This window comes from Lonchura striata, chromosome 20, assembly GCF_046129695.1.
Source record: "Lonchura striata isolate bLonStr1 chromosome 20, bLonStr1.mat, whole genome shotgun sequence".
Taxonomy (NCBI): domain Eukaryota; kingdom Metazoa; phylum Chordata; class Aves; order Passeriformes; family Estrildidae; genus Lonchura; species Lonchura striata.
This window is the reverse complement of record NC_134622.1, coordinates 7,854,330-7,879,858: the sequence shown is the minus strand read 5'-3', so window position 1 is coordinate 7,879,858 and position 25,529 is coordinate 7,854,330. Positions and strand designations below refer to the sequence as shown.

The 25,529-nt window shown below is 44.1% G+C and overlaps 2 protein-coding genes across 3 annotated transcripts in view; one reads left to right on the top strand and one right to left on the bottom strand.

The window, feature by feature from the left end:
• The window catches only part of EFCAB5 (EF-hand calcium binding domain 5), a 35,656-nt gene extending 33,203 nt beyond the window's left edge, over positions 1-2,453 (bottom strand). The window contains exons 1-2 of the mRNA XM_031506472.2: positions 2,412-2,453; positions 1,389-1,423 (exon numbers count right to left, since the gene is read on the bottom strand). The gene's annotated coding sequence lies outside the window, so the exon portion shown is untranslated. The remainder of the gene's footprint in view (positions 1-1,388; positions 1,424-2,411) is intronic.
• SSH2 (slingshot protein phosphatase 2) overlaps positions 2,284-25,529 on the top strand; it is an 87,495-nt gene continuing 64,249 nt past the window's right edge. Inside the window, exon 1 of one of the 2 annotated variants that reach the window (XM_031506470.2) lies at positions 2,284-2,442. In XM_031506470.2, coding sequence (XP_031362330.2) covers positions 2,380-2,442 — 63 coding nt within the window. In that variant the 5' untranslated portion in view covers positions 2,284-2,379. The remainder of the gene's footprint in view (positions 2,443-25,529) is intronic. The other variant, XM_031506469.2, reaches the window with a different exon arrangement.

The window sequence follows — 25,529 nt, the reverse complement described above, 5'->3', positions numbered from 1 at the left end:
CCATATCTAACTTGGCTGTTATCCCTTAATGTTTTTGTTAAGCAAAGTGTATCCTTTTATTATGCCACCAAATACTTGCACTGTTGACAAAATAATGAGCTGAATATGTCATCACAGATGTTTTCCTGGAATTGCCTCTTCTATCTTTTTTTTTTTGTTTTCTCTGTAAGATACATTTTGGGAGCTCTCTGTTGTCTTTTGCAGCTGATGCCAAGATTATGCAATAAAAGCCCTAACATGTAGTAATAATAAGTTGTGTTAGCCAGGGAAATGTTTGCAGTGTATTAAATAGTCAGTTTTGGAAATGTGTACAAAACCAGCTCATGTACAGCTCTATTTCTTTGAAATGCTACTCTGGGCTGAAGCAGCAGGTGTTGACCACAGTGCTGCCAGCACAGGAAAGAATAAGGCCACAAGCTTCCAGTCTGTTTTTTGTACCAACCCTGATGCTGTGACCACAGCCTGCCCTCTAATTCCTCTTTTCAATCCCAATACATCTGCCTTATACCTTCCTCCTCCACATTTAAATTCTGCTGCTAAAAAAAAACATTGCACATGCAAATTACACCTTCCTAGAGGCTGGAGAACTGTCACAAATTGTGGTTGTTGTAGCTAATAACTGATATGTCAGACTTTTAGTGAACTGTAGATAGCAACTCCATTGTTTACCTGTGGTAAATGTTTTTTAAGAGTGTTTGCTGTTCAAATACCTGGAAGATCTACAGGGTATATGAAAATTACACAAAAGTCTACTTTGGAACCTGGTTTAAATAATAATTTCTTGATAGCAATCCCTGCATGACTTGATCAAAATCCAGAATGAAACACCAGTGTCAGGTGAGGGAACTGCTACAATACTCTGGGAACTTTAGTCTTCTATCAACGCAGACATATCTGAACATGAGCTATGGGCCTGAAAGCAGCCCTGTATTTGCACATTCAAGACCCTGGCTTGATGTGCAGCCACTCTAAACTCAGTTTAGTCCAGTTTAGGAAGTCTGTCCTCCATCCTCACCCGTCCACCAGGAGGCAAAATGCTCCATTAGCAAGGCTGACTTCTCCATTGCAGCCAAGCCCAGCTACAGGAGCCTCTCGGATCTTTATTTTAACTGGGGAATAACCTAAAGAGAGACCACTTGGCTTCTCCAGTTCTTAAATTTACAGGGAAAAAGTGCTGTCAGCCTGAGGAACAGATCGAAGGAGCATCAGTCATGTGCTTAAATGGAATCTGTGGGTTGATACACACTCCTGACAGAGAGTTTGCTCTGTTTAACGTTTAGAACAGTTTCTGGTTATCATATGTAATGTTGTCATTCGATGCCCAAGACAATTCTTGATCCCAAGTCACCTCCTTCCCATGAATTTTGTAGATTCTTGATCCAAATTACCTCCTTCTGATGAATTCGGTGGCACCAGGCTGAAACTGCAAAGCAAATGAAGTTTTATAGCACTTGACCCTTTGTTTCAGACCCCCAAACGCCCAACAGTTCTGCATCTGGGAATGTTTGAATGCTTAAAATATAATCATTAGACACAGTTTTTGGTGTTTGGGCATGTGCATTGATGAATGAAGAGGTGTTACATGCTGCTTTCATTATGGAGTTACTATTGCTGCCTAATCCAAGGAAAAGCTCCATTATGTGACCATTAATGCCAACTTTCACCAGGGGTTGCCATACCCACCATCACGGCTCCCAGTGGGATGGGATTCCACAAACCATCACCAGCCAGGAGGAACACTGAGGGTGCCCTGCTGACACAAATTAATAAAAACCACCCATGAGGCTGAGGGACCCGTGGGGCGATGCCGAAACCCCTTCAGCAACCGCGGGGAGAATGCTGGAGCAGTACAGGTCCCTCAGGGACGGGGTGGGGATGGCGGGACCCTCCTGCCCATCGCAGCCCCCTCAGGGATTGGGGTGGGGATGTCGAGCCCCTCCAGTTTATCACAGCCCTTTCACGGGCCGGGGCGAGGTTGTCGAGACCCCTCCAGCCCATCGCAGCCCTCTGACGGGCCGGGGTGAGGATGTCGAGCCCCCCAAGCCATCGCCGCCCCCTCAGGGACCGAGACTGGGAGCGCCGGGAGCGCTGAGGAGCCGCCGGCGCCGCGGGGGTTAACGCGGCGCGGCCGCCAGGGGGCGGCGCCGCGCGCGCGCTGACAGCCGGCGCGTGCGCGCTGGCGTCTCATTGTGCCCGGCCGGCCCGGCCCCGCCGCGCCTCAGTCGGCGAGAGGCCGCGGGCGCGCGCGGAGCTGCTGCCGCTGCCGCCCCCTGCGGCCGCCGCTGCCGCGCCACCATCCGCTCTGCTCCCCTCCCCTGTCCCCGCCATGGAGTGAGGCCCCCGCCGGCCGGCCGGACGGGGGGGCCCCGCCGCGCCTCGATGGCTCTGGTCACGGTGCAGCGCTCGCCTACCCCCAGCGCCACTTCCAGCCCCTGCGCCTCGGTGAGTCCCGGCGGGCACTGAGGGCAGCGCGGCGCTCGGCGGCCGTTGGGGTCCGGCGCGCGGCGCTGCGCATGCGCCGCACCCCCTCCGCCTCAGCCCCCGGTGCCGCCGGTGGCCGGGCCGGGGGCGATGCGGGCCGCGCTGCCCGGGAGCGGGGCTCGCACACCGCTGGGCTGTGGCCTGCTGGCAGCCGAGGGGACGGGCGGGGGTCCCGGTGCCCATCAGCAGGCGCGGGCCGGGGTAGGGCAGCTCCCTCCCGGCCCTCATGGTATCGCAGGGTCCCGGTCGTACCCAGCCGCTCTGTGAAGGATGGGGCGGTGTAGCGCTGTTTCCATAAATCCGCTCGGTTTATCCTGTGTTCATTGTGGTAGGAGAGGCGGGAAGCGTGTGTGGAAGCGACCTGACATGGTTGGGGCTCCGGCCGTGCTCAGCTGATCTCATCTGACAGCACCCTCTGGGTATCCCCACTGCCCGGCTCTGCCTTCGCGGGCAGCTAAGGTGGTTTTCTCCCCCTTTTTGTAGAACGGTGCATATAATCTTCACACAGCTGTGTCAAGTCCAGGAGAGACACAGAACGGCCGGATTCCAAATCCCTGAGTGAGATGTGCGGCAGGACAGATGTTCCCGTCGTTGCCCTGGGTTGGGCAGGCGGCTCTGAAGGCTTCTGCCTTTCTATGCTCCTTAAATTTGGGACAGGCTGTTGTTTTGTTTGTTATTTGTATTTCTCTATTACAAACCCCTGCATGTTAACCCCTTAAGCTGCTGCCTACCCCCCCATGTGCCGTTTCTGATGTAGTCAGGGATGAGAATGAAAATAGCTTTGCTTTCACTTCTGTACGCTTCGTTCTAAGTTAGCATTTATCCTTAAAAAACCTCATGCATTATCACACTGCTGTTATGCCTGATTTGGAGGAAGCGAATAGTTGAAATCCCAGTTGCTTCCATCCTCAGTGGGGGGGGGGGAATGAAAAAGCCAGCTACTCTGAAAATATTTCTTGTTGTGTTAGGTAACCTCTTCTGAAACAAGATCAGCTGCTTGACAGGTCTTGCCTGCCCCAATGGCATTTTAGCTGTCAGAACACTTACCTCTTTTTTCCCCCTCTTTCATTCCCATGTCTCTCCTAAGGTATGTTTACTTAGCAACACAGATTAATTTCGCTTATACTTACCTGCTATAAATATTAATGTGCTGCATTACTTCAGAGATTTCTTCTCCCTCTGACTTCTTTACCCTTTCCACTATTCCTTTTCCCATACATTTATAGCATTAAATGCATCTAGTGAGAATAAAAAGGTCTCTCTTGGCATCTTCCTTCTTTCTCCCGTTTGGTTGCATCTTCCTTCTTTCTCCCACTTGGATGCATAGACCCTCTCTTTGTTAAATATTTTATATACATATGAACAATTAGTTGTATTCTCTAAAGCTTTTCCATCTGCAACAGCCAGGCTGTTTCCCAACCAATTAAATGAAATTGAAATCATGCTGATATCTGGATACTACTTAGTTGTTAAATATAAAAACGACCCCCTGTGGAGCCTGATAAATCCAGAGGATGCAGCCTTGGGTTTATGTGTCTATATTTTCTTTCTCCCATGACATGATATGGAGGTGTATTCTGTACCAGAAATAAGTGTGTGGTATATTCCTGGCCTGGTTTTGGGCTTTGCAATTACTTCTCCTTTCTCAGACTTCTCTTGCAGTGTAAAGTGAACTTGATTTTCGTCACTATCTTAATTGCTATTGTTTGAACACTTCACGTTTCCTGTTGCAACTTCCTACCACACTTCAGGTTTGGGCTGCCCTTTTAGCCTCTTCAATATCTGGGGTGGGTTGTTTTCACCCTCTTTCTGTTAGAGCTCATGTGTGTTCCTCCTTTGCCACAAACTTCTTGTTTCTTAATCAAAACTTTGTCATTTCAGATTATTTTCCTTCCTCAGCTGCTGAGGGTTTGTAAGCAGGGCAGACACATTTTTAGTCCTTAGGAAGGCTTTGGTCCTGAACCTGCCACACTTGCCATTCTCCTGGATTTGTGTCAGCTGCAGCAGGAGGACTTGGCTCTTTCAGTTTTAAGTCAAATTGTTTCAAGCAATCTGTAATAAACTGATGATGGCTTCCTTTGACTGTCTCCAGGTTACCTCTTTAAATGAAAGCTCATTTTGCTCAATAATTTTGTCAGTAGGATAAGGGTCTGTCTTTGCTGTTTCTGGGCAAAGATTATCTGGTAACTGCTTCAACTTGTGGGCAAGGGAGAAGCATGTCAGTGTGCAAGCATATGGCTATGTCTAATTCTGTTTCCAGGTCACTCTAGAATTTTGAGGACAGAAATGGATTCTCTTTTAAAACTGCTTGATGTCTTTTTGCTTCAGAGATAAACTTCTCAGACAAGGAGAAAGGGTGAAATTAGTGTCCTCAAACTGGATTTTTTGCATTAAGTGTGCCCTATAAACTTATAATTGGCTCTTACAGATTCAGGGGAATAGCTGATCTGAATCACTCTGAAATTGGACGGCTTTTATTTATAGGTTTTTATCTTGATCTCATTGCCACAGAGCATCTCATGAGCATTCATTTCAGGGTAGTTCATGCAAAGTGTTCATTATACATTTACAGCCCTCTGGTTGCTTGATGACTTGTAAAATTCCTTTAATTGTCTGTCCAGACTTTTGCTGTTTGTTTTGGCCTTTGGTTATGCAGTCACTCTTGAGAAATAAGACTGCAATCTTCAATCCTTACAGCAGAACAGTTGTCTTCTGATGTGCCATGTTAGCAGAAAGTGGTGCCAGACAGGACCATGCTACAATACAAAGATGCCATGAGGTTTTTGGTGCTAATGCTGTGGTATTGTTCAGTGCAGTTCTTGGCTGCTAAGAAAACCTGTATGGGAGATAATCTATTGATTCTTGTCCTTTTAAAGTATTTTTGATGCACAGTTACCAAAAAATGGTATCTGTAATTTCTGGAAAATACTATTTTCCTTTTGTTTGTTAGATCTGCTTCCTGAGAAGTGAAGAAGCTGGGCAGGCAATCTGGCCCTGGCTGCTCTCACAGTTCACTTGTCTTCCCTGCCCTGAGGGAGACAATATGCTTTTATTGGAAGGGACCGACTGACCCAAAAAGAGAGGATACGCTGGGTATATATTGTTCTAAAATGCACAGTTTGGGAAAAAATATTCTAAAGCAAAGTAAAACCTAAAATATTGGACTTTCTCTCCTTAGTCCCAGGAGAACAGCTTGAGCAGAAAGTAGAGTCCTGGAAATGTGTTTGGGAGTGTCTGTCATGTTGTGCTTGGAAGCTCCTTGCTGGTTGAATGTACAGGAAATTTTTTCCCCACTTCTTTATGGGGAAACTAAATATAACATTTTTCTACCCCTGGTTCTGTAATTGCTGTTAAAGAACGTGGTAATTGTGATTTTACTTAATCATTGATAAGTCCAGTCTATTTCACATAGAACTTATTTTTCTGTTTTCCCTTTTTTAAATAAATAAATTAATCTTTTGATTGCTGCTGCATGGATAAGGTTATGGATAATTAATTTTTGGAGGGAACTAAAATGTAGCTGGGTGATCAGAAGCTTCTTATGAAATATTTAGTCAAGTTAGGAATGCCTAATATTTAAAGATGCTCTGATCAGTAAAGATCATTTATTGTTTCTTGGTTTTGTCCAGCTGATGTGTTTCAGGTATAGCCAGAGCTCATTCTGAAAACTGAAGTATTTGGAGGCAGTGGCCCAGAAGAATGAGCTGATTCCTGCTTTAGGCAAACCTTGTAGTGCCCTACAAGTACCTGTTTCCTCTGGTGCCAGCTGTCACCATTTGGGAGATAAAACTGTTTCAGTGAGGTGATCTGTAACTTCCTTTCTTTGAAACTTCTTCTGCTGAAAGACCTGTGAGGGAACCAGGAGGCCTCCACCTCTAGCTGGGTGTGATATTGTGTTATTAAAAGGTGATTTCTCTCCAGCTGGACAAGACCAGGCTGTTGGAGAACAGATAATTTTTGTGTGTGCAAATGCAGTCATGTGTGATGAGCCTCTCCTGTTCCTAAAGCAGTCTGATGGTTAAACTGTGACAGAAGACCTGTCCTTCTCTGCAGAATCTGCTGCCTCTTGTACACACTTAGCAGGTTTCCTCTAGGATCTGCATGAAGTGCAATATCCTCTTAGAGGTGAGAACAGTATTTGCAGCTGAGGATGGTGACAGTGGAATTGGGGCCTCACTGAGAACCATAGAGAAACATTCTTAAAACTTGCAGAGCGCATGAAAAAAAATCTTCATCTTTTTTTAAGAGATCTAACTCCTTCTGTTGCATATCTCAATGATAGCTTGGTTTCAGTTTTCACCTCTTGAGTTCCAGTGGCACATAAATTCTTGTGTTTTGAAAAGGAGCTTGTAAATTTGAAAATGCAAATAGCTTGTGATGCTGTAATGAGTCATTATCTGACCAGTATTGATTCTTGCTGTTTAAGAAATGAAAATAAGTTGAAAAGGGCAGGGTACAGTAGCATCTACAGTCATTCTGGGAGTAATGACATGTTTATTTAAGTGGAAAATACTATTTTGAGCAGAGACTGCCATCCACAAAGCAGTCTGATGGAAATATTTTAGTGTAAGAGAGCTGGCTTTATGCAGGGGTAATGCCTGAGGATTTCCAGTTACTGGAAAAAATCCTGAAAGATCTAAAGCTGCAACTCTTCTGTCTTGGGAAATGGAAAAAAAAAAAAGGGAAATAGCCTTTGGGCAGCTTAGCTCACTTAGCTGCTCACAGCCTGCAGCTCAAGGTTTCATTCTTCAGTCACAAGAAGCCACATCCTCCCAGGACCAGCTGAAGCCAGGGGGCTCTTTGTAGTCTTCATGTCTGATTCTTGCTGATGCCATTAGCAAGAAATACAAATGGAGCTGCTGGTTTGTGACCAGTGCTGCCTTCATGTGAACTGGCCCTGCCACTCAAGAGCACTTAGGCTGGTCAGCTGCCTGCTCCAGGTGTTCCAGTTGTTCAGTTCAGCCTCTGAATTAAAATTATTTCCACTCTGTGCCATTGATTTCCTTGAGTGTCCTTTTAATTTGATTATTAAGTAGTGACAATGAAGCTCATATCTTTTGCATAAAAGGGGAGCCTTGGAAGCAGGAGAAGAAAGAGATGATACCTACTGGAAATAGTGATTTAAGCAAGGCACACACTGTTTCTTACCTTCTGGCTGGCAGCTGTTCATCTGGAGTGCTCTTTAAAGGGATAAAAACTGATAAGGCCTAAAAGCCATTTTTGCATTTCTGAGTTGGGCCATATAAATGGATGAAATTACTGTCAACCAAACCATCTGCAAAATGTCTTATCACAATACTGCAATATTGCAGTGCATGTATTCATGTGTTTTAGTCAGCATTTGGGCAGGCTTCTGTATATAGGGGTTTGAATGTGTCAATAGCTTTTTGCCCAAATAGAATTCCTCTGAATATGCATCTTATCAGCGTTGCTCATTGCAGGCTGCTCTCCTCTCGGAAGGCAGAAAACGTTGCTGTGAGATGAGTCACACCGTTTAACAGCTTGTTGCTTCCACGGTGAGACGCGCCCTTGCTGTGCATGCCAGTGATCATGGAACTCCTGGCAAATGCCCGCTGACGTGAACTCCTTGTGGCCCCGGTTAATGGAACGCCCCTGGCACTCGCTGAAACGCCTTGTGCTTGTGGCTCCTCGCTGCTGTTGGGGTGCGCTGCTCCTCCTCCCAAGACACTCCTAAACTTCAGGCTTCATGGAAATAATGAAGTTACTGCATTGGTGAGGGCTGTTTCAGGGTGAAATTACTAGGGAATCAAGGCCGCAGTGTAAACTTCTTGTATTGAAGTAATCTAAGACATTAGAGTATTTCATCTGAGCTGTTTTGTGTTTTATCAGAGATCATACTGTCCTTGTACTGAGCTCGTACCAAAGCTCAGGAGGTGGTTTTGAGACTTGAGCTTTCCACTGCTCTGCCAATGCAGAAGCACAGGAAATCTTGAAGAAGTAAATTCCAGAGATGTTGTCTCAGGAGTTGGACTGCAACTTGTAACTGAATTAAATATGTGAAAAGTGAATTTTAATTTGGAAAGGCAGTCCTGTCCCAGGAAACTGTGGCTGTCCTATTCTCATTGGCTGCTACCATGTCCTTCTGTTCTGATGTACAGAACTATCATATTTAAAATTGCAGCAAGAACTTTTAAGACTTGTTCAACTGGCTTGGTTTAGCTTCAACAGCTGACATCTGAGAATTGTGTACATTAGGATTCTTCAGAAAAAACCCTGAAACAAAACATGTCATGCTTTTAATCTTTTCATTTCACAGGATGATGAGAGGGAGGGAGGCATGTGCCTTGCATGCGTAAAGTGCTTTGCTTTCCAAAGGAGAGCTGGTTGGTAGTTAGTCTGACTCTTCTGAGTGGTGCATGACCAACCCTTTCACTCAGTCCATCTAAAAATTGAGTTTCCCACAAGTCTCTGAAGCTCCAGAATAGACTGCAGAGAGTCTGCACAGCTAATGTCTGTGAGCTTCTTGTATAGTAGCAGGTATCCTTTGGAGCCTGCTGTTGCCTTGGAGTAGTTCTGATTTCTGGAGCCTCTTCAATAGGAAACAGGGTGTCACACTGGAAATTTAGCTCATGAGTTGCTGTGGGGCAGGCAGGGAAGTGACTCAGCTCTCTGACTTAGGGACAGGAGCTAAACCTAGGTACAAGAGGAAGTGCTAGGTGATGAGATAAAGGTGTTTCTGGAATAAGGATTGATTCTTTTTTTGTTCTTTGTTTCTGTTGTTGTCTTTCTTTTTTGTTTTCCTTTCTGCAGTCCTCAACAGTTTTAAATAGTTTAAAGACAAACAGCTCTGGGCATGTTCTTCAGAGATGCTGTAACCACTGTATTTAAATACACTGCTTCAAGATGTGGTAGGAAACAACTACCTAGGTGCTGTATTGTCTTCCTGAGTGAGGTGCAAATCTTGAAATGACAGCCCTCCCCTTTGCCCTTTCACATTGCAGAATGGTTAACAACTATTTAATTCACTCTCTAACCAAATACTTTTCTTGTGTAACATCTAGTGTCATTACTTCGAGTTTGCTCTGGTGTCGTTTTCAGCTGAGTTGTGCTTACATAGGGGAGCAAGCTTGTGACTTCAAAACGTGAAGTGAAACAGGACAACTTAGACCTTTTTGTTCTTTGTGGTATTTCTTCCTCCTTGGCAGTATTTTTGTTCAGCGGCAATTATTAGAATGTGTAAGCCTGAATTCCACCTCTCAATGAATCTTGAAGACAGTAGCTACCCCTGTAGTGTCGGTCGAGTTTAATATTGCATAAATTTGTCAGTACAGTTGCATATGGGAATCAAATATTAATATTTGATCTCTTGCTTGTAGTGTTTGCCTGCCACTGTGTCCCTCAGCTCTGTGGCTGCCTTGGTGCTGGGAGGGAATTGTCCTTCAGTGTTTCTTCTGCTCTGCTCCTGAATCACAAATAAGAGATTATCAGGGAAAACCGATATGAGCAGAGCATATTTTCAACCCCCTTCCCAAAAGCTGGGCATAGTTATAGGATACTTTAAGGCAAGGGAGGTATTACTAGTTAACATTTATAGTATGACTGGAATAGAGTTTGCACACTCTCAGTGGGTGAAATGAATATTTTTCACATAGACTTTACAGATCCCTGGTTTCAACTTGTGCATCATGCTGCAAAGGTAACAGCTGTGCCACATGCTTCTGCAACCCACACTTCTGGTCCTTGAGGTGGGATTTTTCTCCTTTACACGTGACCCAGAAACTGCTCTGGTGGGGAGGAAGCTCTGTTTAACTTAGATCTGTTTATGTTGACCATACATGGCTGAGACGGTTATTTTGGGGTAGTTTCTATCTGCTTCTCATATGACTGAGAAAGTTCAAACTTGACATTGCCTTGAGAAGAAGGGAAAAGTTTGAGAATGTTTTTTTTTAGTATTTGAGGAGAAGATGGCATGAGCCAAAAATAAATTTTTAAGCTTGAGCACTTGCTCACATCTTGGTCCTGAATTTAAGAAGTGCCCCATTTAAAAAGTAAAGTAATAAAAAACCCAACAAAACCAAAACTAAACAGACCCTCCCTACAAACAGCCCCACAAAACCCAACACAAAATTACTCAGCTTGTTTAAAATTTAAACTTGCAAGTTTGATTTCAGGACAGGTGACCACAGAATCCCTTGAGCTGAAGGGAGTACAAGACAGAGACAGCTTAAGGTGAGGAGTCTGTGCGTGTCAGGATTTCATTAGCTTGCTGGGAAGTGGGACATCCTGGACATCTTCCACCCTCCCTAAACTTCACTGGTGGTGAACATGCTCTGCATATACTGTGGGAGATGCTGAGGAACCCTGAAGGGTGAGAGATACCAGCAGGGTTTTAGTGCAGACTCTTTTCTGAGGGCAGATGGGGAGCAGTTTCCTGGCTGAGTGCTGGTAGTTTGTCTAACGTGCAGCGTTGCTCTCTGTGGCTTGGCACAGGTTCAGTGCTCTGTGTGGTGTGGAAGCACACTGTGTAAAACGTGAGAACTTCCTGCTGTGATAAGGAACCAACAGTTCTTCCAACAGGTGCAGTCTTTAGCTGCAGTCCTGAAGATGTAACAGAAATGTTTGCTGTCATGGGCCTTCAGTGTTGTGAATCTCAAACTGAGTCTGGCCTGAACAGTTCAGAAGGCCAAGCTTTGCTTTTTGCCTTGGACTGCTATGATAAGAGAATTAGGAGGGGAAGCTGTGTTCAAGAATCTCTAATCCATTATGGTGGCTGTGACCGAAATGAATAATCTTATTTTAAAGGGTGCTCTAAACCACTAAAGCTTTATAAATATTAATTTTGTTCATTTGTTTCCTAATAAAAGGCTTTTATTCATTAAATCACTATTTATTTATTAACCTGACAAACTAATAGCAAGCTCTCTTCTTTCAGTGTATGCATGTGCCATATCACAATTCTGCTTGTCACCGTAATAAGAACTTCATTCATCTGTCTTAAAATGTCATTGATAACAACCTGGCAGTGGCCCAGCTTGGAGCAAGTTAACTACAAAAGGCTGCATTGTAAACCTTTCTGAGAGTACATGCTACATTAAGTCTAAAATGAAAAAAAAAAAGAGAGAAATGTGCAGGCTGGTCCGAGTGTCATACAACTGCCAAATAACTTCAAACCTCTGAAAAAAAAAATGGAATCCTGTACAGAGGAATTCTGGCTGAGATGGATTAGTTTGGAATGAAGGATGCATTCTGCTCACTTACACTGAATTTATAAGCCTCATCTTAAAATGAGAGGGAATGCCTTGCTGAACCACAAGCAGCTAAATGAGAGCTTGAACATGTAAGGATCTTGTTATTTCCTTTAGTCTCGTCTTTCTGCGACTGGGATAAAAGCTACAATCTGAAAATAGTCACATGCCTCTGGAGTTAACTGCTAGGAATACTGTGAGTTTGTCTTGGTTATAGAAACCTTCCCTGACCCCATCTGCAGGCTGTGCACCAAACATATTTATCCTCTCATAAGTTCACAGAGTGCAGGGAGGGTCTGTCACACACTGAAGTTCAAATATCTGGTCTCTGCCAGCCCCTCTGGAGGGACCTGAGCTGCTCCTTGGTCTGCAATGCTGTGTATGGTGCTTCACGTTAACAGAGGTTTAGGGCTTCCTGCCTGTGACTCTCCTGTTCTTAAAAGTATTACAAATTAAATTAGTAGCCTGGGTGAGGGTGAACTGATCTGTCCATAAAACTGATAGAGAGTTTGTGAACTTTATGGACAAAAGCTTCCAGGGATCTTTAGAATGGGCCGTGTCCTGTGCTGCATGTGAGGGCTGTGGGGTTTGGTACAGCCCCTGACTGACCTAGGCAGTCCCGCTGAACAATTCAACAGCTGAGTTGACCATGAAGCTTTAACACATTTTCATCCAAGGTCTTCTGGAAGCACTCTAAGCATGCATTAAACACCATGGTTCTCATCCTACACCTCAGACATGGCAAAGGCTCAGGCAGCGTGGGGAAGGGCTTGCTCACAACTGATGGGTTTACAGTCGGATTTCTTAACTGGAACAAGGACTGCAAGAGTCTTTAAAAACTAAAAACCCAAACCCTGCAATTTCATGCTTCTTCACTTCTGTGGTTTTTGTTTTGTCTCTTTCTTAAGTATAGCGTATGGACAGCGCCATGGGTTAGGGAACACTTCAGCTTCATCCTCAGAGACTTTTCGTATGTAGCCTTCTGCTGAAGTCAATGGGTGTGGAGGTAAGCGGTGCCGAGTGCTTTCTGACAACATCACTGCCACCCACTCTGCAGCCTGATGCACACAGCACTCCTTTGAGCATTGTTTTTCTCCAAAAAAGTCGCATGCGGTTGCACAATAAAGACACAGCTTATTTGTGTAATGCAAATCTGTTCCTGCTTGTTGGTACAAAGTGCAAGCAGCGAGCATCAAAGTGCGGAGACTTCACAGATCCTGCATGAACACTTGCCACTGAACTTCAGTGACATCCTGCATTATGTCAGAATAAAAGATGACATCACAGTTGGTCTGTGAGTGAATGGGATTTGAACTCGGGGTTGAATGTTGCTGCCTGGAGCATTTGTGCTGCTGATGCTCAACACCCTTTGCTCTGCTACTGTTTGTTTGTTTATGTATTTTATAGCTGCTGAGTTTAGTTTCTCAAAGGTTAATTATTTTATCAGGAGCCAGTCAGAATTGGAGTTTCCTGTTTCCTTGTCTTCTGTTGATTTCCTTTTCTGTTGAAACACAACTTTCTCTGTTGAAACAACTCAGTTCCTGCACTCTTCAGTTTCTGTGTAGTGACTTGAAGTGTCTGAAATGGCCTGATATTCTCACAAAGATATTGACACTGGAGTCTGGTGACTAAATTGTTGTGATAAAACAAAAATTCATTGGTTGATGCTGTTGAAATCCGCTGACTTTTCTATGCTCCTAATAGAAGGCTTTAAAATATCCAGCTGCAGACTGATCCTCTCCAAGCATGTGACGCTGACATCAGTCCTAGAAGTGAGGCGTTGAACTGCCTCCAAAAATTAGCTCATTGGGGAATATTCAATGCACTGATTTAGCAAAATATTAAATTAATTTGATTACATGATCACCTGTACATACTGTTTGAAAGATGGTAATTCATTCCAATTTTAGTTGCTACTGTTCCAGATACCAGTGTTATAAAGATTGTGTTGATAGGACTCTGTGCTCCCACTGTATGCTGGGACCTGGGTTTGGCAGAGCCTATCTCTAATTGCCACTAATTTGCTGTTACACTTGGCAGTTTCTTGACTTTTCTTCTCCCTGCATCTCTCCAAATAAGCTGCAGAGAATAAGACAAGATTCTGTTGTCAAGCCATCTGTCTAAAGCCACTCATAAAACTTGCCTAATTTTCTTGTGGCTCCCTTGACTTTTTTAAATGGCTGTAAAAACACAGCCATGTGCTTTCCCAGAAGTTTGGGTAGTGGTCCATCTTCATCTTGACCTGCCTGATGTCAAAGCTGAGTGACCATACTGGGATTAAACCCTGGCCCTGGAGGCTTCCTCCCCTCCTGTAGCTTGAGGTCAGCTACAGTAATTGCAGACTTCCTCTTTCAGCCCACACAAAGACCATGGATTCAGGCAACACTGGACTCATGGTGACCCCAAATACTTGCCTATTATTTTATAAACTTGAAGAAATTTTGTATTTTCCTTTAATTACAGTAGTAGCATATTCTAGATGCAACTGTCCAAGCACATCAAGACATGTCTTTTATTTAAAACATGGGCATAGGAGAAACAGAAGGGTTAGAAGGGTTCATGTGCATTTGTGCAGAAACAATTTTGTCTTCCTCCTTCCACCCAGTATTTTCTGCCTGTTACTGCACATTGCAGGATTGTTAGTTTTGGATTCTGTTTCTCTCTGAATACAAGTCTTTATGGAGCTGCCCATAATGTTGCTCTTTTCTTTCAAGAAACACTGCTGCTAACTTAAGACAGAGGAAGATGCTGTGTGTTACAGGGCTGTAACAATGCCTGAATTGCAAACTGTTGTGCAACTAAAGAATGGTATTGTGCAAAACATAGTGGAAAAACGGCTGCTGATGAGCAAAGAGAGTTGAAGCAACAAGAAGCCCTACTTAGAGAGCAAGAGGAGAAGCTGGGTTTGAAGAACAAGCAGCAGAAAGCAAGATAGGAAGGCTCCGCTCCTGCAAGAGTAAATGATCCCTTAGAGCAGCCAAGGAGGCTGTTTGATGTGAACTCTGTGCAAAGTTCAGTGGAGAGTGCACTCCAGTGTCCCAGGCGATGCTGCTTCTTCCTCCTTCTTGTTTACAAGAAATTGGCATGATTTCAGAATCAACTACTAAAACATCCCTGGTGGGAGAAGAATTGGGATGATAAAATACTTCTTTGCATCTAGAAAGTTATTGCTGCAGCAGTAGCTGTTGAAGCTGGCTGAGTGGCTGCTGCCTGGTTTTGGTTAATGTCAGGAATGGTGCTGTTGGGAGGTGAGTCCTGAGGTGGGACTGTGCAGTCCCCATTGTGCCTCAGCACAGTTCTCAGCATACTTCAGATGCTGCCTCTGCAAAACGATGGAATAAACTTCCTCTTCTCCCAGTAAAATGCCTGTGGTACACACATCATGGGGTTGTTTTTGTCCATCCTTATTTAACAATAACAAGGGTTGTGCAGAAAACATGTAGGGCATGGAAATGAAGAGCTGAGCCCCATCTATCTTCTGCTGCTGAAGGGTGGGAGGAGGTTGGGAAGCATGGAAAAGAGGAAAACAGCTTTGCCTGTGCCTGTTTTGATACTGAAGAGCTCTTCCCAGTGATCCGAGAAGGGGGTGGGGAGAGAACCAGATGCTCTTAGGAAGTTCATACCATTGTTAATAATGTAATTCACAGATGGTGGTGAAGGCCTTGAAGAGGCTTTCATGCAGTCCTTACACTCTGTAACAGATCATCACATAAGGGCTCACAAATAGAGATGACTTAATCCCAAGGATGAGTCTACAGTGATCTGTTTGATGGTAGGCCTGCAGATCACTGCAACCTTTTTAAACTGTTAAGAGCCTTCAGGATCCCTGGATGTTGAGCACTAGAATCAGACCAATCCCTAATTAAGTTGTCAGGATAAAATGTTCGTATAGCTTTGAGACTTTTCCAATGAAAATGGCTCTTGGAATTAAAAAACAAGTTCCTCTGTCCTGGTACAGAAATCAATACAGGTAAAGCATGAACATCAGTTTGTACAATGACATCTTGTTAAGAGGCAGTTGTGCTTTTGTTTCCATTTTTTCTGATTGAAGCTGGAAGCAGAGCTTGTTTGCGTTCTGAATAGCTGTCAATACTTTGTAGCAGCTAAAGAGGATTGTGCCTTGCATGTCCTCCTGTTGAAAAAGAAGTCACTCATACCTACCAGCTTTACAGCAAATGAACAGGCTGCTGGTTTTCAGACATGTAGAATCAGGAAAGATTTAGCTCAAATGCTTGCAATAAAATTCAATATTTGTATGTGTGTGAGACGGTTATTGATAAAATCTTCACTGGCTGCTGGTCAGCTTTTGCTGTAAGCTGTGTAACTACAAGTATTTATCAGGGACTTGTAAGCAATACTGGCTTGCATGTCTAGCACTAGAAATCAAAAGTTTCAAATAACATGAGAACTGATCTTGGCTTTGTTGTTTGTTGCTGTCTTTTCAAGTGCAGCTTCTCATTTTCTAAGAGACATGCCCATTGTGGGTTTGATTATTATTAACTTCAAGTTTAAATTGAGTTTAGTAAATTGACTTCTTGTGATGTTTGTCATGTGATGGTTTATGAGCTCTCAAGAATGTGCTCCTGTGACTTCAGCCATGTATTTGCCTGTACCATGCAGGCTGTATCATGTGTTCTTGTTGGTCTTTCATTTTGAGCTAAGTAGTGGAGGGGGTTGGGAGAAAAAAAAAACAAAAACAGGGGAGAACTAATTCAGGGCTAAGCTACCAGAAATTCTCAGACTGCTTAATTTGTGACATTGTTCCCTAGTAAAATGCAACCCAGGGTTTTCTACTTCTTCCATAGTTTCAGAGGAGTGTTTTCTGCATTAAAAATTGTGTTTTTTCTCTTACTATCCTCGTTGAAAACCAGGAAAACCCATTGCTTTAGTAAAATACCGTGACATCTTGGGGGAAAAGATTTTTTTAGTCCATGGTGGGTGGGTGTGCTTTAACTGAGAAAGTTGGAAACTGTCTTTCTGATCCACATTTTTTGCATCTATCAACTGTAGCATCTGTAAAGCGATATCTTTATTACTGCAGTAAAATGAACAAAGTTGAAATTACTGCATCTGTGCCAAGAATTTTTGGTTTCTCCATGATGACCAAAGATTTGGAGCACTGAAAGTGCTATCAGTGAGTCTCCAGCTCCTTGTCCCAGTGCCTGCCTGTGATGTCTGTGTCCAGTGGAAGCAGAGCCCTCGCAGGACTGAGGACTCACAAGGTTTGTTTTAAGCAGCACTTTCCAGACTTGGGTGTCCTTCTATGTATTTTCCTGACACTATGTAATGCTGTTTCTCATTTATATAGACACATACATACACATACATGTTACTGCTGTTCAATCCTCTGCATTTCCCCCTCTGCATTTATGTACATCATGTTTCAGCAGAGCTGTACCTTATACAGTTTCCATACTAGGAAGGTTTTTTTGTAGTTTTTATGTCTGCGTGGGCTAAGCATTTCTTTAGATTTGAATCCAACATCAAAGTAACATTGGTTTAATACAATGTTTTTATATCACCTTTTTTCCTCCAAGCTGGATTTTATTTTCAGCTCTGTCTTTATTTTTGCTGCATATTTTGAGACTTTTTGCTTGCTCTTCACATTATTTAAAAAAAAAAAAAAACAACCCACACACAAAACTCTGTTTTCCTTAGCTCATACAGTATTTCCACTTGGCTCAAAAGATGTGGATTTGTGACCTGAGGGAATCCTCGTTTGGCTGGTCACCCAAGCTTTCTTCAAGAGTATTAGAAGGATCTACAGCTTAAGTTCATCAGAGGGATGACCTGCTCTGGTTTTAATGAGATTTATTATACCTGTTCCTGTTGGATTCTATGGTTTTGATCTTCAAAATGATCTGAATAAACCTGTTAGTGAAAGCAAAACTATTGACAGAAAACTGACTCTACTCAATCTGCCCTGTGTTAAGATTATTGATTTTTGGAATTAAATAATGTCTGTTGTGGCATTGGCATGGAACTTCTGTGTGATGTTTGGCAAAATGCTTGTATCCATGCTTCCCTTCTCAACTCCTCCAATCCCCCTCTCAGAAAACCACACTGATCAAATTCTGATATCGCAGTCCAGGCTTGGAAAGGGTGGAAGAAACAAATCTGGATGTAGGAGTTATGGATGATTGTGTGTGGATGTTATGGATACAGCTGCATTCCTAACACATGCAGGAGAGATTGGGAGGGGTTGGTCTTGGCCAAACAAAAATATGTATTTTCCCTAAAACTGCCTTTGTTTTGAAAACTCAACAGCATTTAGCAATTCAAGTTTTGTTAGCTGAAAGAACCTGAGAGAGTTCTCAAAATGAGTTTCTGTGAACTTTCAGCTTGTCAAATATCTGTGGTCCTCCAGGGCCTGGAAGGGGATCAGAGGCACTGGAGGGTTATAGATGTGCACTGGATATGGTTGAGTGAAGGCAGTGCTGGGGAGCAACACGAGCAGGGAAAGTGGTGTCTGGAATGAGAATATCTGGGTCAGCCTCCTCCAGAGCTGCAGGACACGTGAGATGCTGCTCTAGTCTGGTTTAACTTCTTTCAGTTTGGTGACTTCCACGGAGGTTTAACACAGCTCTAGAAGATTCAGGTTGACAGGCCTGCAGCAGAGGTGGCCAGTGAACACAGAGATTTGACTTGTTCCATCAAGATTTGGCAAGCCTGATGGCTGGGTGATCTCTGGAGCTGTAAAGAGGGATGTGGCCTGTCAATAACAGAACTCATCAACTTTCCTGTGCTGGTGCTGGGAGTTTGGACACGCAGCACTCAAGTCTGAGACAAATGCATTGCTGGGTGTAACGCCTTTCCTTTTTTTTATTTGTACCTATTAATGGAAGCAGAGAGCATAATGTAATCTTAAAATAGCTCCTCCGTGAATGCAGAAACATTCCACTTCTGACTAATTGGCCATTCAGAATGAGCATTTAAATATGCACCAGGGACTGAGCGGCGGCTTTCCATATCCACATGAATGGAGCTGGAAACGTGCTGCACTGCAGAGCTGTGCAGGCTCCTTGCTTTGTCCTCGTACCCCACACTCCTCCCTCAGTGTTGACTGCTCTACCCTGGGAGGCAGAATGCATGTCCTGCTTGCTGTCTCTTTGGTTAGGCAGCAAGCTGAGGGGGCTGTTCATTTTCTCTGCTCTCGAGACTGAGCTTCTTGGAAGCACTAGGCTGATAAACAGTCCTCAAAACCAGATTTCTCTTTCTCTTGGTTGTGAATGACCAGGAACACAAAGAGCTTATGGTCCGAGTCCTGGCTCCAGTGCATGCTTGGAGAGCTTGGCACGCACCAGGGAGCCCATGTGCAGTGTTTTGACTCTGGCAGGCGCCCTGCTGCCCCAGAGCATCTGGCCCAGCTTCACAGTGAGAGTAAGACACACAGATACATGTAGGGGCAGGATCCATGTGGTCAGTTGTGTCACTGACCTAAAACCTGTCCCAGCTCAAGGACTTTTCTAGCACCCGCTCGCCACTTGCTCAGGGGATGGTGCCACACAGGGCTCTCTGCCAGGGGACAAGTGCCACTGCAAGTGGGTAGGGTCTCACCTGTCAGAAGAGGGCACATTTTCCTTCACCCACTTGTCCTGGCTTTCTCTGCTCTATAGGAGTCAAATTCCTATGTGCCTTCACTGGGTGTGTTTTGTTTTTCTGCTGAGCAAATACACATCGTTGCTGGGTCAGACTGTTGATGTTTTGTGCGTAGTGAGACTGTCCTCATGGTCTGCATGTGCCGGACCATGCATGGCACTGGCCCCTCCTGGCAGGCTCAGGGTGAGGGCTCGCTCCCTGTCCTAGTTGTACTTTCACTCTCCTGCCCATGGGCTCAGTGCCAAGGGAGCTGCCTGGGCCAGACCAGCCAGGCAGAGTCTACAGAGGTGATTTTCTTTCACTGATCTGTGTTGCTTTTCCAAATCCCATATGGCCTATATGGCTGTAATTGTAGCTCATTTAGAGCTGACCTCAAAGGCAAGTTCTCCTTTCCTCCCAAAAAAGAGAGGTTTTCACATAAGGGCTTACTCTGGTTTAAGGCTGCTTTATCTTAGTATAACATAAACCTGTTTCTAGTTATCTTAAGGCAGAAAGCAACTAGAGGATTTGGATTGGACTGGATGATTGATTCCTTGTGATTTAAGCAATCCATAAGGAGTGCCTTTTGCCCTTACCTGGCTAATCTTGATTTCCTTTTCTGGCATAGGCAGCAACAAGAACTTTACTCTGACTCTTGCAGTGGGACAGTTCTGGGAAGTGCCATACTCTGAGCATTGGCTTCTGCTGCTCTGCTCTTCAGGTGGTTATTTATGCAAGGCACTAGCCAAAGGGAAAGGAGAGTTTTAACTGGATTAACCTCAAGAAGAGAGTGTGGGGATTTAGGGATTAGGGAACCAAAAGCAGCCAGCAATCAGTGACTTAAAATCTGCAGTAAGAGAGCCAGTCTCTATAGATGGGGAATAGTCTTAACTGCACAGCATTGAGATGGGGGCAGTGTTTTACCTCTGAGATCTTGGAGAAGATGGTCTTAAGGGTGCAGGGTTTGTGTAGGGTGTTTTCTCTGAAGACTTGTGTATTGATGGGAAATTATTCACCATTGGCAACTCTTTAAGAAAAAAAATTGTAAAGGACTGAGTGCTCAGATGAGATCTCAAACCAGGCACTGGGAAGGTATGTTGGTGGCTTGCTCCAATATAATGAGAACATCTGGTTTCCATAGACTTGCAACTCTTGTAGCTTCATGCACTCCCCTTGTACACCTTCTACCCTTGCCTTTAAAGTGTTTCTGTTGTCCCATATATTTTTTTTTCTACTGATGCTGTTATGTATCCCCTGCAGGGAAAATCCTGCTAGATTACCGGATTGATAGAAAGATTTGGAGGCGTGGGGGAGATCAACAAAAACCTGTTACTAAGGAGACACGAGTTTTAGCATTGAGTCTCTAATGGCCAGTCTGCCGAAGGGGAAACAGATGGCACAAAGGAGACTGGGATTATACAGACAAGTACCACAGGGCTGCAAATCTGATACATCCATTGAACTTCCTGGGGTCAGGCAAATCCAGCCTTGTGCCAAGACTAATGTGGTTCCTTTGCCTTTGGCACTGTGTTTGTGTCCTTCTGTTAAAGGCTGTTCTGGACAGTGGGCTTCTGCCTCAAACGTTCCTGCCCCAGGGAACAGCAAGGTTTGGCACAGAATGAGGGCAGGTGGCTGGTATGGAAGTGTGTCCCTTTTGACAGGTCAAGATGTACCCACTTCCAGTGGTTCTCCCTTCCTGAGAGGGGGAAATAACCAAACATAACCCTGCATTCTGCTTGAGTACAGCTTTTCTTCTGTTACTGATGCACTCGTGTAGAAAAGTGACTTCTGTCCTGGGAGAATGGGAGGATGGATGGTGGCCGCAGTCACTCCTTGCTTTTGACACAGCCTGGCCTTTATTCCAATATAATGTTTTGCAGAGGCTTAAATTTCAAGAGTGATGCTCCCAGCTGCGTGCTGCTTGCTGGGCTGCAGCTTCCCCAGCTCCTGCCTGCTCTGGAGAGACATGACATGGCACTGCTGGTCTGGACAGAGCAGTGGGTAAATAAGCAAAGGCAGAATTCATCCTGGCTGAGGAGAAACAGTGCTGGAGTCGCTTTTGCAAGAAGCTAATTAACATCTGGTTTTGTATTTAACTTTCAGGCTGGCTCTAGAGAGTGTTGCAGTAAACAGGACACTGATTTGTTAATAGTGGGAGAGTGCTAAATGACTACAGTGCTAGAATTAATAGCTTGACAGCATATCCTCTTCTCTTCTCTCCTCCCACAGCAATTTGGACTGATACCCAAATAAACAATAACAAATAGATTTTTGGAGGAGCTGGCTAGGAGAAATAACAAAAGTCAAGGGGCACTCGTTATGCAACATTGTTCTGCTAGTATTTGACTCATCCAGAAAACCCTGTTCTACTCCCTAGCTTCATTTTCCATTTTCTTTTTTTGCCTTCAGCCTCTGTTGAGGAGGTATTATATTTGCTGCTTTGCTTTTTGTCCCTCAGAAACTCCCTATACCTTTGGATCTCCAGTTACTGTAGGCATGGAATGCTGGAAGAGTGTAGGCAGAACCCTACTGTAGAGAAATAGCATGTGAGAGCCTATAAAACCAGCTTGGGTTGGGCAAGAAAATTGCCCTGGCTTTAATTCCAACCACATGAGACTAACACCTGGGTGTATTTTGTGAAGAAGTGAGTGAATCTGAGTAGTTTATAAGTGTTATGTCCCACTTCTAGCAGCAGTAGTCCCCTGCCAGAAGCAGGGCAGCTGGGAGGCTGCAGTGCACCCTGGGGATGGCGGGTGTGAACAAGGAGTACGCTGTGTACCTTGTGATTCTCTCTGCAGTGTCTTGCCAGGGAATATCTTCAGGCGTTCCTTTCCCTCTGCTCTCCACAGGCTCTGCTTTGTGTCCTGCATGCACAGAAAGCTGTCCCAGCAATTCTTTTTGAAGTTTCGTCTGAAACACTTGGGGGTTTTCCTTACCCAAATGGAGGCTAGAGGTGAAGGGACTTTGCTGCCAATTCCTGTTCTGATCTAGAGTCTAAACTCCTGCTGTTAAAGCTCTACCAGCCACTTCTGTTCTAGATATGTCACTGCAATAGAGCAGAGGCTCCCCGGCTGTGCTCCTGCTTGAATCCAGGGTTACGCAATAGCAGCCTGCGAGTGCCAACGCAGATGCTGCTGCATCCAGACACGCTGTACAATGTAGTTGCTTGGATACCCCTTTTTTTTTTCTGTTCTTTTTCTCACAAGTGCTAGGTAACAATTTGCAACTCGTAATTATAACGTTGAACACAGATTCAGGTTAAGCAATGTAAAGAATTAGAAATATTAATGATTTCCTCTCTGCTTTTTAAAGGTTGAGCATTGTGGAATTTGCAAAGACTGAGTGTTGCTCTGTTCTCTTTTCAGAGTCTTTATTTCATCTTCATAAGTGTTAAATAACTTCCCCCTTTGAGAATATCTTTCATCCAGAAAATCATCTCTTAATTATTGATGCAATATGCCAAGATCCCTGAGTGGCCTGTCTGCTGGAGCTTTTATTTTGGGTAGGTCACAAAGATATCTGCGCTGCTCCTAATTCTCTGCGTTGTGTGTTCCTTACGTCAAGAGGAGATTTGACAGGGACTTGCAGGGATTGGATCTCAGAGGAGCTGAGTGGGTGAGAGTCTCCTGTAGCATTCTGGCAGGGAGAAGGATGCCTTTGTGTTAACAGGCAGCCCCTGGGCTCTATGAGCTGGTGTGGGGTGAGGGTGCAGCTGAAACGTGTCTCAGGGATGGCTGTGTGTGCTTCAATCTGGGGAATTTGAGGCAAGCTATCAAAATGAAAAAACTCTGCCTGGTTATGCTGATGCTAACCAGGAATTAGACTTAACAAGAGGGCTGTGCGGTCACAGCTTCATTTTATGGACACAGCTATGACATAAGTAGGAGTGGTATCCAAATAGCTCTATTCTTGTTCCATTATGGGAATAATATATTTCATGTATGTTGCAGGTGGATTAGCATTGTTTTAATGACCCTACTGTACATTCTGGAAGAGTCAAAGCTCTGGAGTTACAACTTGATCAGAGCCCTAGAATAACACCCTGATTTCTAATTGAGATAACTCCTGCAGGGATACAAATGAGTGTGCACCAAGGTAAACTAGATGCTAACAGGAAGATGGCTGATTGCAAGACAAAGACCCTTCCCTTTGCCGTGTACCTCCCTTCCTTCCACCCTCCTCCTCCTAAAATAGCCTTTCAGCATGAGTGAAAACCAAATATTTTCCTCTCTAAAAAACAATTTTAAATGCTTGTTCGTGTCAATGGGAAAGTAATTTAACCCAGAAGCTGGTGTGTGTCTCATCTATGTCCTTATTCCTTGTAATGCTTTCCTGTTGCTCATGGATGGTAAAAGAGTATCAGCTGCAGTTCCAGGTCTCCAACTTCCCTGCATATGGCTCATTAGCCAGTTTGCTTTTCAGGCTCCTTCAATCTTGTTTAATTCTAGCTGCCACATTTTAATGCAACAGTTGAGGAGAGTGTCTCTCTCTCTTTCTGTCTTCAGCTGGAAACAGGCCCAGCTTCTGAGGCGAAGATGTCAGCCCCGTGGGTGAGGAGGTGCATGGCCAGGGCTGCTCTGGGTGCTCTGGAGGGCACTGGGAGGTTGAGTAAGGTCTGTGTTTTAACAGGCAGTGACTGGAGAGGGTCTGAGGTGTGGGTGTCCATCCTGCATAATTGCAGAGGGACAATTTCACGCATGTAAATGTGTCAGCCTGCATGAGTGGTGCTCATTGTGGCAACCTGTGGAGCTGGGATTTCACTTTAATCACAGACTGTTGGCAGTGTAGAAGCCCTGCCCTGAGATTCACCAGTGTACACATGCATATCTTTGACTTGGTCTTAGTCAAACTATACCCTTGATGTCAGCAGCAGTTTCCAGTATGAAAACTGGAGTTCCAGTGCCTCTGTTTATACAGCCAGTGAGTCTTCTCACACTTGGCCCATTACCATGAGCATTTGTTACTGTTCTATGGAAACAAATGCTCCTAGATTCTAAGATTTTTCAGTGGACAATGTCACTAGCTTTGCCTAAAAGGAGATTAAGCAGGTACCTTTAGGGTTCTTGTAGGCATTAAATCCAGCAAAGCATCATAATTACATTAAATACCTGTCTTTTCTGCCATACTTGCAGGGTGCTGAAGGGCCTTCTGAAAGTCGTGGGGAAGGTCTATTCAGGGAGACAGTAGTTCTGCTGGGTTTTTTTCTTTAGTGTCTGTAAGTGGCTAGAGATGATGTGCTACTACAGTTTTAGAAAGAGAAATTATATTAATGTACATTTAAGGTAGGGATATTTAAAGTTAATATATATCTGGAATGTATGGGTTTTTTTTCCTTCCCCTTAGGTGGGTCTCTGATTAAGGCAAGAGCTGTTATACTCCTTATCAGGCAAGTTGGTTTCTCTGCAGAAATTCAGTTGACAGTAATCTGCTTTTTAATCTGTTCTTGTGGTGTAGTGTAGCAGGCTGTCACACTGTATTTCTCATCCTAAGTCTTGTTGTACCAGTTGAAGGCTTGTAATTTTGTCTTGAAGTGTCTGAGTTTTAGTTCTGCAGTTTTTAGTGAGTGCTAATCTAAACAAGGTTTGCATAAATCTCTTCGCTCCAGCGGGAAGATGAAAGCTTTGATAAGGAACTTGTTTTTTTCTCTCTCTCAAGCAGGAGCACAATGTCTCTGACCTAAATATACCAATTACTGACATAGCAAAGTGATACAGAAAACAATCCAGAAGGAGTGCCAACCTCTGAATGAACACTTGGCTGCAGAAAGCTACTGCTTATGTGGAACCTCAAATCCAGAAGACATGTGAGGAGGAAAACAGCATTCATTCAAAATATTTCATGCAAATAGTGAGGGGTGAGACAACAGCTGGAGAAATGCTTCTTTATCCTTTATCCCTATGGCTCAGGAGAGGTAAAAGCTCTATGCAAAACAGTGCAGTCCTCCCCTTTCTCGTTTGTGGCCTGGTTTGCTCAGCTTTTTTGAAGAACTTTTATGTCAAACTTAAAGGCTTACTGGTAGCAGCTTCTCCTTTAAAATGTGTTTGATGGCAGATATAAGTATTTCAAAAAGTAGCAATAAGCTTCCTCTCTAGAGCATGCTAGGTGACTTTATTAATTAGTTTCATAATTTTTATTCATGATTAAGGTTACCCACCTCCAGAGACTGATGGAGTCTGAAGTGAACTGGTTTTCAGTTCAGCTTTGAGACCTATCCTCTATTAGTGAGTACTTGCACGTTGCAACCACACTGATGGTTTCCAAAAT